Genomic DNA, 13,191 nt, shown 5'->3' with positions numbered 1-13,191 from the left:
CCGCGGAGTTTTAAATGTCGCCCCGCCATGACACCACCGACACTGTTTGTAGAATTCGATATGGTGCGCGCTTTTCGGCGTCTGACGTCAGTCTCATAGTCGCGGCGCATGCGCATAAGGCGATGCGTTAAAGGACTTCAGGGGGTTGTAAAAAAGGTTTTAGTAACGAAGTTTCAGTCGCCCACTGAAAATTGTAAGCAACGATGTCCAACGCCTTGATAAAGATTCAGTACAGAGAGATACAGGTGATTGTTGCACTTTTATTTTATTTCATTCCTTTACAGTGACAGAAAATATGCACAGCTTAGTTCTTAGCTCCTTCCCTTTAGTAGACCTGCCCATAACAGTTCATTATCAGTGCAGACTGATCACAGCTGAATGTCATTAATGTAAGTTATCACTTCACTCACTTACAGAGGTCATTAACATCACAGTTCACGCCCTTCATGTCCTGGATACATAGAGTTCACATGGTTTCAGTGCAAAACTGTGAAAATATATGACTTTAACAAGAGGCACACAATAACTCTCCCATTCTCACCACCCACAGCCAACCCTTCCTCCAAACAGAACAGAATATATTTTACAATGTTAACAGTTATGTACAAAAATACAAATAAATTAATCACCAATAGAACATGAGATTTGCACTAGAGCAGTAAAATACAGATGATAAACAGGTCAGCTGCAGGTTTATGAAGGCGAGCAGCTGTACTGTTTGGTTACTGGCATTTTCAGTTAAACTCAGCTGAAGTCAGAGGTAGGTGCTGGTGTTTTCTGAGCTTTGAATGCAACATGAGGTTTCTTGGCCACAGTGAACTTATTTATATACATTTCTGGCTCCCGTTTACACATGAATAAACATCACTCTTGAGGAAGACCTGTAAACTGGTCACATTCTGCAGAGCATCAAAAGTTTAACAAACTGCAACACTGTGACTGTTCACAAATTAAATTAAAATCAGAAAAACCTCTGTTTCAAAAAGGCCGTTATTATTTACAAGAATAGCTGATATGTTTGTTTTTACAGCCTTTGTGGGCAGTTAACCTTTCTAATGACTCATATACTTCTGTTGTAAGAAACTAGTTTGCCAACTCAGAAGTAAAGGTGGGTAGAGGATGCAAAATGAATCATTTATTAAAACACCTCTTTTGTCAGTGTGCAGGGAGTGTTTCTGAGATCAGACTGTAGTTGACACATGCCTGGCACGGTTTCTTGAAAAGCCTGAAGTTGAAACTGTCCGACTCATTTCTTCTTTGTTGGCAGTAGTAAATGTTTTGTTCTTCGGATGGCGCTTGGTTATGTCCTGTTATGAGTAGTTGTATGAACAGTCGTCAGCTTGGATAAAAGTTCAAATTCATGTCACACTTGTCTTTGTCTTACCAAGATTTACATATGGTCGTTAGTGTATCCACTATAAAGATCTCACTCCTGCTGGTCTTGTGAGTCAACCTGTGACTGGTGGTGTTGCTGGTTTGAATCCTCAAAGAGGTCCAGGGGAGGTAGATGAACAATGCCGCCATCTTCATCAACAACCGTCAAAGTTCCCTCGAACGAGACACCTTGGCTGGAGGTAAACTCCTCACCCTGGATAAACAGTGAACACATGGTGAACCTTCCTTTTCTCTTTGGAATCAATTTGACCTCATTCAATGTTTTAAGTCTCTTTTGCTTCATATTTAACAACTGGGTGAACATACAGCTGTCATGACTGTGTCTTTTCATTGTCTTTTACAGACTTTGTAGTTGTAGTTAATGTGTTTTGTGCTCTCACAGTGACCTTTGACCTTTGACCACCAAGTGAACGTTTGCACCAAACTTGATACAGACGCATCGCATTCAGGACAGACGGACGGACAACCTGAAAACATAAGGCCTCCCGGCACGAGGTATAAGAAAGTTGTACGACAGCTCAGCTGTTACTTACAGTGTTACTTACAGTTCTCGTGTGATTTGCCAAACTCTTTGTCGATCTGTGATTTGCCCGTTTTCTTTGTCATATCTGCCACTCGACTTTTTATTCCAGACACTGGACTTTTTCCACATCCTGCTAGCGCAGCTGTAACTTTTAAGTCTGTCACACGGTCACTGTCCCAGTGTTGGTGCTGGCAAGGTGTTCTGGATGTACAATGTGGTGTGTTTTATTTAAAAGGATAGTTAAAGCACCTGATGCATAAACTTGGTAATAATTTTAATTCTGATCATTTTCTGGAGGTTTCAATCGCTGGAGTCAAAGTATAAAAGATTAGTAAATTTGAAAATAACTGGAAGGGTTAGTCGGCTATATCCTAAAAAAAATTACAATATACTTACAACTTGTTTTTGACGCCGTCGTATGATAAAATATCCTCCGACTGTAACAGCCAGGCAGGGCACGATGCAGCCGACCACGCCCAGGATCCAAATGCCGAGTCTGGTCTGACTGTCTGATGTGGAAGAACAACAGACGACAGGTCTTTATTCTACGTCTTTCTTGTCTTCAAACAGTTGGACCTGGACAGTTTCTCACCTGGACCTGGAGTCCTGACATTTCTGGGATCCAGCGGCATCTCTGTCGTAAATAAGTTTGGATCTAGACAAACACAAGATTTCTGACGGTTAACAAAACATTTGAAAGAAACAATATTAGTCAGACAACAGTGACATGAGTTGCTCACAAAATGACTGTTTAAATTTTGGTGGTCAAAGGTCAAGGGTCAAGGTCACAGTGACCTCAAGTTTTTGTGAACAGGATATACCAGGAATATCCAGAGGGAATTTCACTGCATCTGGCACAAACATTCACTTGGAGTCAAAGAAGACCTGATTAGATTTTGGTGGTCAAAGGACAAGGTCACTGAGACGGCACAAAACTCAAGAATTCACATGTTAATTAACTGCAGCTGGACTGGTTGGACATTTTCTTATTTCAACACAACAACAAAAACTAATCTTAAGCAGACCATAAACATCCAAACTAATTTACTCACCAACAACAAGTTGAACAAAGGAAAACTTCACCGTGCTCTTTAAATTTGGGATGAAACACTTGAATCTTCCTTCATCCTCAGATGTTATGTTCATGACTTTGAGTGAAATGTTTCCATGTTTCATGTCGTCTGTGAACAGCGTCGTCCTCCTGATGTATGATGGGATCTTCATGTCCAAGTCGTCTCGCCTGTCCCGGTACAGGTGCACATACCTGACCCAGCTCCACCGATCTGAGGGGTCAGGTTTCAGATCAGGCCTCGACCACTCCACCGTTAACCCCCGAGCATCGACTGCAGGCTCCAGGTGGCATGGCAGGATGACATCATCACCTGGGGCAGCGATGATTGGCTGAGATGACCCAATCACCTGAGGCTGACCTGGGGAATGGAGAATTGACTTTAGTAATGTTATTATTTTATCCATTGGTCACCACAGATGGTCTTAGTTTAACTAAAAACCTCACAGTGATGAGCTGGTTTACATTTCTGTTGTGAGTCAATCCATTTAGTAACTGTAACAGCAGGGTGTCCAACTTTAATCTAATACTTTCTAATATCACAAAGAATACAGTTTAATATCTGATCAAAGCATGACAGTATCAGTGAAAACCAGAAGGAATAATATGGCTTAGAATAAACTACATGACTTTACTGGCAGATATTCTCCAGCTAGTTTTTCCTAAAACATACGCAGTAAAAACATTTTGTCCAACAGAAACAGCAGTAAACTGGCTACCTGTCTGTGCTCATTATGGTTTACACATATTCTTAGATTCTGTGTGATGTTCACTTCCAGTATCTCCCATGTCACTTGCAAATAAACGTCCATAAACCAACTTAGAAATGACCGGTAAAAGACGCTTCTCACTCATGACTCCAGAATTAACCTGAGAATCATCACGTTTTTAAGTTTGCTTCAGTATCCTAGTTATTCACTGATGGTAGTCAGGAAATCCATTGGCACACAGCAAACAGGGACTGATGATAGCTACTTTAGCTTACTTGATTTTACAAAATGGAAACAAATAAAGGCTAAAAAAATATCTGGTAACACTGCCTGAATAGCATTTGACAAATATAATATTGAACTAAAGTGACAACATAAAGTAAGGGAAACAGTAAAATTAACGAGATAACAACAACAACAACAACAACAACAACAACAACAACAACAATAATAATAATAATAATAATAAATAATTTGTTTACCCTCAACGAGTGACGAGAAGATTGGAACCAAGGTGAGGATAAAGGTCCAGAGGGAACAAGTGTGAATGAACTCCCGGTCTACTCCTCGTTCCATAGCCTAACTCCTGTCCGAGCATAGTCCGAGCCCTCCCTCCGCTCTCAAACTATTTAAAACTTTTCACGCGTCATAGGTTCCTGCGTGATGACGTCTCCCCCGTGTTGCCATGGAATCACAACAGTGAAAATCGTAATCCAACATTTTTGTCCATTTTGTGCGCCATATTTTCTATAAATGTTATTCTACATGAGCTGTGGATTTACACTGAATACATGTGTTTAGGGTAAACGAGTTTTAAGACAGCGATGAACGCTAAAAGTGAGTTTTTCATAAGTTGTATTTCATATCAAATAAATAATGACGATGATCACGTGACTTACCCCACATTCGTCATGGGAATGTTGTTTACAATTTTCTCTCTGAGTCGGCACCGTTTTGCTTCCTCTCATGACGTTGTATGGCAACGCACACAAGTACACAGTACAAACAAGTACACATTAAAAGGTGGACACACGTGACCCATTTCCGCAGCTACGAGAAGCTTCCTCAGCTTCTTCAGTTCAGAAGTGGGCGCGGTTTAGACTAAAGTGGTCCTGGGAAACGGATGGGCGGCACCTCAGCACTTCCACAGATTCAATCGTAGTGTGATGGGTAACTTTCCCGGGATGACTCACAAAAATATTTATGACTCACCACCTACTCAAGTCATGAACTTTCATTTTCAAACTCAGTCTATTTATTTTGGAAGTTAGGCTCTAATGCAGATAAAGGATAAATAAGAGAGAAAACAAAAAAACAAAAACCAGAGAAGACATTTAGAATTGAGATGATCTTCTTCAGAGAAAGTGCTCCTGATTAAATGTTTCCACTGACATCTAGTGGCCAAGTCATGGTATTTCATTTGTGTTGAAGGTGCTGAGTCAGAGTGAACTTTCTGGATGAAGTTAGGCTCTGACTGAGCACTCGATTCAGAGACGTCGAAGAGACAAAAACACTTGGGACAAACAGAAACCTGCGTAACATTAGAAACACAAAGAGATATTAATAATCAGTTCATGTTCAGAGATCACAGTCTTTCCTGCCTCAACACTAAATGTCGACACTGGACGTAAAACACGAGGTGTGAAGTTTTACATAGTGAATGTAACTCAGGTGGTAAACTGCTCTAAATATCATATCACACACAGTTTTAAACATTATTATATATTATTTAAAACATCTGTCACAGCCTCGATAAACATTTTGTGACACAAAATTCTGACTTTAATGAACAGATTGTATCTGAAAATTGTTGATGGATGTCTCCACTGTCTGTTATAATCCAGATGAAGGTTTGTCCCCTCCTACAGAACTATGTCTGGGATGCTAAAGCTAAAACAAACGCACCTTTAGGTCTGTGAGGTTTTCATTTTGAATAGAGCTACTTAGAGATACATCAGATAAATATCTACATCAATTTCCACAGGGAGTTAGACAGTATATGAAAGACACACTCCCACAATAGTACTAACACACAAACTCACACATAGCTAATACAAGGGGACCAAGAAAAACTAAACAAAAAAACCCTGAGAATGCAGAGGTGTATTATTTATTCCTTAGTTTGAAAATCAGCAAGTACAGCACAGAGAAACACTGGTAGGATAAAATAATACAAATATAATGTAAACAGCATCAAGGTTATTGGCAGTTTGATATCGTCACAATCATAAAACTCATCAGATGCAGGAACCAGGATGTTTAACAACACTGTTCAGTTCATGCAGATTTTTAAATGAAACATGTCGATGTCATTTTAATGCAAACATTATGCTAGCTATGATATGATGAATAATACAAAAACAGGATTAATAAAAATAAGAATATTGAGTTATTTGCAGTAATATTGCTCAGCATATAACTGGTCGTCTATTCATCTTAATATGTTGGTGTGCTTCTTCTTCCTTCCTTCCTTCCCTCACTCTACGAGACAATCAGAAGCTCTCTTTTTAGCATCAGCTCGAGCTGCAAGTTTGAAGTGAAGCAATAATTCAAGTTAATAACCATGTTTTTCTACAGGAATTTTATTCAAAATAAGCAGCATTAGACAAAATATAAGAACTCCTCTCCTTGCTGTCCTGATGTATCCTCAGTCCTGCATCATCAAACCAACATTATGCAGCATACTGATTCCTGCACTTCATGTAACACCAGCCAGGTTGTATTTTTAGATCATTTAGCAACACAAGAGAGAATATTTGTGAAATCTACTTAAAGTTTTGAGCAGTTTTGATATTTGGTAGAGATCCTTCTCCCATTACATTATCAATACTGAGATCAATATAGTCTACTAATAGACTGGTTAGGTAGTTTGGGGTATTTAAACTCTTGGAGGTGGTCCTGAAAGTCGATAACCCACCCTGTCGTTATGTGAGTTGTTAGCGTCACATGAGCCCAGATGTGACCGGTTGGTGGATCGTATCAGCCGCCTACAACTCGGTTCACATGAGATTCTTACCCAGGCGAGTCATCCCCCATTTGACCCTAACAACTCACATGATGCCAGGGTAGGTCAACGATCCACCAAGTCTCTAACAGCAAGAGCCTCCCCCAGTGCTTAAACCTTACCACAAAGCCTTCCCAGAAGAGACAAAGAGGCTAAGGTGTTGACCTGGTCTCCAAACTCCCCTCATCCCAATCTGACCCAGTATCTGTGGGATGATTCAGAACAAGTCAGATCCATGGGGCCCCACCCTGCAACCACACAGGACCCAAAGGATCTGCTGCCAATGTCTCAGTGCCAGACACGCCCCAGACTCCCCCACAGGCCTCATGTCTAAGCTGTGACAGGTCAGAGCTGGGACTAGGATGTGGGGAGTTTTGAAGGTCAGGTCAATACATTGGGCTCTTTGCCTTGTTCCTCAAGATATTTCAGTTTTTTGCTGTTGCTATAAGGATGTGGTTGGTCTACAACAATGTTTAGGTGGGTGGTGCAAGTAACATCCAGATGAATGAAGGAACAAGGGTTTCACAGCAGAACATTTAATATTGTGGATGATCAAAGTATTTTCAATTTACAGACCCCAGATTTCCAGAAAAAATACCAAAGACATGGTCTCAGTGTCCTCGATGGAAGCTATGATCTCAGTCCCACACAACTAACTACATACAACACAGAGCATTATCTCACCTCTCACTGCCAACCAGCTCCGCGGTGACATTCCCTTTGTGGGGTGTACACAGTGGTAGAAACCTTCATGTGCAGACTTGGACACTGGTGATAGGATCATTGTTCCTGTATCCTCAGTGCTGATGAAAGAATTGTTCATGTAGAAGTGAGCAGAGAAGTCTGATGTAGATTTTGGATGGTCTTCTTCCTTGTAGGAACAGCGAAGTGTCACTTTATCTCCCTCCATCACAGGAAGTGCAGGACTCTCAATGATCATGACACCATCTGAAATAAAGAGGAGAAAATGTTTATCCTCCAATTTTTTATCCGTCAGAGTTTCTAAATCCAGCAGGTTATAAACCCTCCATAAAATCAACACAAATAAGATCCATGCATATTCAGAACTACCGGTCACTTCGATGTTGATGGTGTTGCTGCATTCTCCCTGCTTGGATTCACACCAGTACACTCCGGTATCTGATGGGAAGCCATTCTCAATGGTGCAGGAGGAGTCACCGGGAATTGCCCAGCCATACTGACAGGGCTCAGCCTGGGTGTGGGTGGTGTTTCTCACCACTGTCCAGCTGCTGGAGTTTGCTGGTGTCTCACATCTCAGAGAAATTTGATCATACTCAAAGAACTGATGCCTGTTGGGAGTGATGCTCAGTGTGGCTGCATGGGGGGGTCAAACAGGAAATGATTACGACAAAAAAAACTGACATGTCAACACCTGTTAAGATGACATGACAAACTTAAAAAACAAAAAAGGTTTAAGTGATTGTGTGTCATGTAAAAAAAAGTCGCTTGCAGTGAGGAACCCACAGAGACGCACCACCAACTCTGCACATCTACACTCTTGTTAGCTTAATTTAGGTTGTGGTTTTTGCTGTGCACCACATTCACCAAGCTGTCGCACCAACATGCTGCATATGAGCAATACAGAGCTCTCCCAAAACACCTTTGGAGGTGGAGGCAAAACACTAACAATCCAACACAGGATGAAACCTTAAACAGATGGGTGAAGAACCTGTCAGACAGAGAACTTACCCAACCAGAGAAAGAGATCCTAGCCAAGGGTTTGAACTTTGCTGTGACACCAAAAGAGTTACCCATAGTGGAGTTGATAACAGCTACGGAATCCACTATAAAGAAAAACAACCTAACTGGAACCGAAGCAGAACAGCTGAGGTTAAAAGTGTCAGCAACTTTGTCCGAAGCCAAGGTCCCACCCTCCAACCTCTCCATTGAGGAGAGGAAAGCATTAACAGCTTTGAGCAAAGACCCAAACATTACAATACTCCCAGCTGACAAAGGTAGATGCACAGTTGTACTCAATACAACTGATTACCATACCAAGATCAATGCACTACTCGATGACTCCAACACATATGAAACTCTAAAACGAGACCCCACCAGCAGGTACAAAAAGAAGGTTATAGAATATCTACAACAATTACAAAAAGAAGGCATTATCGACAAAGCACAATACTACCGACTTTATCCACAAGACTCAATTCCCTGCTTATATGGACTCCCCAAAATCCATAAGGAAGGGGCCCCCCTCAGGCCCATTGTCAGCAGCATAAACTCGGTCACTTACAACATCGCTAAACACATAGCCAAGATCTTGGCACCTTTGGTGGGCAACACCCCACATCACATCCACAACTCGAGAGACTTTGTAAACAAAGTCAGGGATTTAAAAATGGATACAGATGAAACCATGGTATCCTATGACGTGACTTCCCTTTTCACGTGCATCCCAACCAGTGAGGCGTTGTCCACAGTAAGAGAGAGACTTACACAGGACAACTCCCTCCAAACACAAACAAACCTTGAACCAGAACACATTTGCCAACTTCTGGAAATGTGCCTGAACACCACATACTTCCAGTTCAATGGCAAATTCTACAGACAGAAACACGGCTGCGCTATGGGTTCACCAGTATCCCCCATTGTTGCAAACCTATATATGGAGGAGGTAGAAGGAAAGGCTTTAAACTCCTTTGAGGGAACAACACCAAGCCAATGGTTCAGGTATGTGGATGACACTTGGGTTAAAATCAAAACCAAAGAGGTGCAAGCCTTTTCCAAACACATCAACTCGGTGGACAGTAACATCAAGTTCACCAGAGAAGATGCCAAGAATAATATTTTGCCTTTCTTGGATTGTCAAGTCCATATAGAAAAGGACAGAAGCCTCCACATTGGGGTATACAGAAAACCCACACACACAGACCAATATCTTCTTTTCGACTCACACCACCCTTTGGAACACAAGATCGGGGTTATCAGAACTCTGCAACACAGAGCTGATAACGTACCCACAAGCTCACAGGCCCAAGGGGAGGAACACAGGCATCTGAGAGATGCCCTCAAAACTTGTGGTTACCCCACCTGGACCTTTTTGAAAACGGCAGCTGGTTCCAAAAAGAAAACCATTGATGTGGTGGGGAAAGAAAAACAAAACAAAAGAAACAACATAGTTATTCCATATGTATCCGGGTTATCGGAAAAACTCAGTATCCACAGTATCACAGTATCCCTGTGTATTTCAAACCCGGCAACACACTCAAACAGAGACTGGTACATCCAAAGGACAGAACACCACACACTCACAAGAGCAATCTGGTGTATGCAGTCCAATGGAATGAAGAATGCAATGACCTCTACATTGGCGAAACAAAACAACCATTACACAAACGCATGGCCCAACACAGGAGAGCGAACTCTTCAGGTTTGGACTCTGCTGTCTATCTACATTTAAAGGAGAAAACCCATTCCTTTGAGGACAACAAGGTCCACATCCTGGACAGAGAGGACAGATGGTTTGAAAGAGGAGTAAAAGAAGCCATCTATGTTAAAGTAGAGAAACCATCTCTAAACCGAGGAGGAGGTCTAAGACACCACCTATCTCCAATATACAATGCCGCCCTTTCATCCCTTCCCAGGAGACTTAACAATTTGGCCTCTAGAAAAAACAACCTTTCACATGTGACTCGCCTCATGTGACTCCATCGACTGTCGTTATAACACAATGGGGCACTAACGAAGTTGAAACTAATGGTTTCTACCAACGACTGTCAACCTAACGACTGTCGTTGACACATGGAACACAAAAGAGCCATGACATCATCGGTCTGGTGAAAGCCCCCCACAGAGGTTAAATACTTGGGTCTCCACACCAAAAATCAGTTGGACCAGTCCCAGCCTGGTCAGCGGCGAACACGAACTGATGAAGCCTCTTGGATGAGAGGTGAAACGTCTTCTAGACTATAACTAAGTCCAGTTGCTTTCGATTAAACCTTTCCTTGGATAACTATGACCTGGATGAATGAGAATATTCACAGAATTGAGTGGGGAGAAAGAAAGAGCAAAATATAAAATAAAGATTAAATTACTCACCGAGCATTAGACAGACTGATGTGATCGCCATTCTGCACTGTCTTCCTCTAAATGTCAAAAGGAACTGATGTGACCACACGCCTGTAATATGAAGGCAGTTTAATCTCCTCTGATTTAACTCGGGTTATCAAGGAAACTCGTGGTTGACAAACCCTGACTGCCTCGATCTGTGTTGAACGGTACAACAGTGGTTCAGATGTTGGTAAGCTGAGTCGGTGTTAACGTAATCATAGTTAATGCGCGTGCATAAAACGGGCGTGCACCGTATCTCTCAGATGAAGAGCGCACGTTAATTCTGTTAGTTTACGAGGAATTTAAAGAGACTCTAACGACACAATGTAAAACAAACAGTCAGGGAGACTTGTCACACGTTCTTCATCTGTAATATGAGATGTAAGGACACAAACAATATGTGATGATTTCTCAGATACTTTGATTCCAGTCAACACGTGGGTCACATGTCTGAGAATGAGCTGTTCTGTTAATGATGAACACTCTGTATATGTCTGAATGTAAAGCTGTTATGTTCAGAATGAACTTCATGTTAACAGTATTTCAGCCTCAGTGGAAACTGAACCTGGATCAAATAGAAACCTTCTATAAAGTGGTTCACCTTCATATTTCCATCATTAATGCTGCATGTGTTGGTCTGTAGTCTACAATTACAACAGCCTGTCGCTGACGGTCTTTAGACAACCCCCGTCCTGCAGAGTCAGCCTCTCTCAGTCCACCTGTGGGGCGGAGCTTAGGTAGAAGTAACACTGGTAACAACGAGTTAACCACCAACATAAACTGCTCGGAGCAGTTTAGAGACGCAGCGTAAATGACCATGGCGACAGACCCCGGGTAAAACCTATCCACCTTTCATAGTACAGGTTAACTGGGAAGTTACACCTGAGATCACCAAGTTACTCCTGAACTTACTCTGATCAACCAGTAACCTCGCTTCGTTGTACAGGCCTCAGGCCTCTGGTTATAAACACAAAACAACATTAAAGCTGCGAGCAGCGTTGAACGGGCCCTCGCACCCGGCGCCCGTCGGGGGAGCGGCGACCGCGGGACCCCGGCAACCGCGGGGTCAACGCAGGTCGCAGGGCACACACTGGCGTAACAGTTCACACTTCCCAGATGTTAAAATTTTAAATAAAAGCTTTTACGCTAATTATTTTCTGTGATAATATTTTTCAGAGCTCATCATCTGTGACAGCTCTTGGCTCTCCTGACTGTAACCTCCCTGTGGCAGCTTCTCACAGACTCAATCAACTCCTCTTCCCCTCCCCCTCAAACACAAACACAAACACACCCACACACACACACACACAAACACACAGAGAAATACCCCCTCCCAAAAGGAGATAAAACTCAGTTTTAACTTGAGTTTACAAGCTTTGAGCTTTGAGCAAAAGCATTTTTTTAAGTTCTGTTATTGGGTGCATATATAAATCATTTGTGCTTAAACAAGGCTTATAATGAAGTTATTTGAACAGTGAATATCTCATCTGCCTAAAGTCAGGGCGACGCCACTAACCAGCTGTAGGGATGGGTATCATTAGGATTTTATCTTTATCCATACAGACCCCTATCATTCCAGCTCAGACTGTTACTGGTTTAAGAGAGTGAAGTTTATAGCAATTTGCAAAATTTGGAGATTAGTGACAAACTAACCAGTTAGACTACATACAGACAAGCTTTCATTTTAGCTGTTAGTAACAGTTTGCCATGAGCTTAACCAGCGTGCTGTGCTTCGTGTTAAACATGTCATGAGACTGTGGACAACGCTGAAAATATTACTTTACTAACTACTGGCCGAACAGGCGCTTTGACAAAGAAAAGGTAAAGGCCAGCAGCTTTTACTTTTCAATGCACTTGTCGTCAACTTGAGTGGCTTATATTCAGCTGGTTCACCTCGACGCTGGAGGACCTAGTGAACTTTTCCTGTCGCCGTACACTGAGTAACACGAAAAAATCAGCTGACCCCGGTGTGAAATTTCCTAACTGATCAAAACCAAACTGTAAAGACAACATTAATCCACGCTCAGCTTTGGTCAAGGGGAGACATATGGTAAGATTACATGAATTCATGTAATCTTCTTTGAGACTACAATTTCAGACTTAACTAAGTCATTCACTAGTGTCTTGGCAGCGTTTATGGGGTCTTTAGACAGGTCTCTAACTGGTTTTCTTTCCAGGGTCATTGAAATCTTTGGCTTCCTACCTCTGCCAGGCTTGTTCTGCACAGTGTGGCTCTCCTTGAATTTCTCGGTGACGCTTCTCATTTGAGTTCTTGACGCTTGGAAATGCTGTTATAACTTTGTATATCCTTCTCCTGCTTCCTAAGCATCGACAATTCTTCAAGTCTACAGTGATTTCCTTAGTTTTTGGCATGATGCTTTCTCAAGTGACAGCTCAAATCTTAACTGAA

General features: G+C 41.9%; 2 protein-coding genes across 6 annotated transcripts; both read right to left on the bottom strand.

Moving 5' to 3' along the window:
• Positions 1-246: 246 nt before the first annotated feature.
• Positions 247-4,386, bottom strand: LOC108886827 (myelin-oligodendrocyte glycoprotein). Of its 5 annotated transcripts, none has more exons than XR_007809483.1 (6): positions 4,180-4,377; positions 2,971-3,348; positions 2,511-2,573; positions 2,315-2,427; positions 1,929-2,119; positions 247-1,588 (listed from the first exon to the last, which is right to left on the bottom strand). XR_007809483.1 is itself a non-coding variant. In XM_018681884.2 (6 exons), the coding sequence occupies exons 1-5, from the start codon at positions 4,271-4,273 to the stop codon at positions 1,427-1,429; spliced, it is 810 nt and encodes a 269-aa protein (XP_018537400.1). In that variant the 5' UTR covers positions 4,274-4,386; the 3' UTR covers positions 247-1,307; positions 1,385-1,426. The 5 variants fall into 5 exon arrangements, 3 of the variants coding, with proteins under 3 accessions (XP_018537400.1, XP_018537398.1, XP_018537402.1); XR_001961503.2 differs by having other exon boundaries at positions 1,941-2,119; XM_018681884.2 differs by lacking the exon at positions 1,929-2,119 and having other exon boundaries at positions 247-1,307; positions 1,385-1,588; positions 4,180-4,386.
• Positions 4,387-5,785: 1,399 nt separating this feature from the next.
• On the bottom strand, positions 5,786-11,758 carry LOC127139319 (low affinity immunoglobulin gamma Fc region receptor II). Its single transcript, XM_051067134.1, has 4 exons — positions 10,770-11,758; positions 7,773-8,036; positions 7,386-7,649; positions 5,786-6,220 (listed from the first exon to the last, which is right to left on the bottom strand). The coding sequence occupies exons 1-4, from the start codon at positions 10,798-10,800 to the stop codon at positions 6,174-6,176; spliced, it is 606 nt and encodes a 201-aa protein (XP_050923091.1). The 5' UTR covers positions 10,801-11,758; the 3' UTR covers positions 5,786-6,173.
• Positions 11,759-13,191: the final 1,433 nt, after the last annotated feature.

This window comes from Lates calcarifer, unplaced genomic scaffold (genome assembly GCF_001640805.2).
Source record: "Lates calcarifer isolate ASB-BC8 unplaced genomic scaffold, TLL_Latcal_v3 _unitig_1152_quiver_589, whole genome shotgun sequence".
NCBI classification, from domain to species: Eukaryota; Metazoa; Chordata; class Actinopteri; family Centropomidae; genus Lates; species Lates calcarifer.
Note: the sequence above shows the minus strand (reverse complement) of the source record. Positions and strands in the feature narration are given on the sequence as shown.

Coding starts and splice junctions, on each gene's coding strand:
- LOC108886827 (XM_018681884.2), bottom strand. CDS start 4,273: ATGGAACGAGGAGTAGACCGGGAGTTCATTCACACTTGTTCCCTCTGG. Junction 3,349..4,179: donor CTTCTCGTCACTCGTTGAGG/GTAAACAAATTA, acceptor TCCATTCCCCAG/GTCAGCCTCAGGTGATTGGG. Junction 2,574..2,970: donor CTTTGTTCAACTTGTTGTTG/GTGAGTAAATTA, acceptor GTGTTTGTCTAG/ATCCAAACTTATTTACGACA.
- LOC127139319 (XM_051067134.1), bottom strand. CDS start 10,800: ATGGCGATCACATCAGTCTGTCTAATGCTCG. Junction 7,650..7,772: donor CATCAACATCGAAGTGACCG/GTAGTTCTGAAT, acceptor TCTTTATTTCAG/ATGGTGTCATGATCATTGAG. Junction 6,221..7,385: donor GAGCTGGTTGGCAGTGAGAG/GTGAGATAATGC, acceptor TCAAACTTGCAG/CTCGAGCTGATGCTAAAAAG.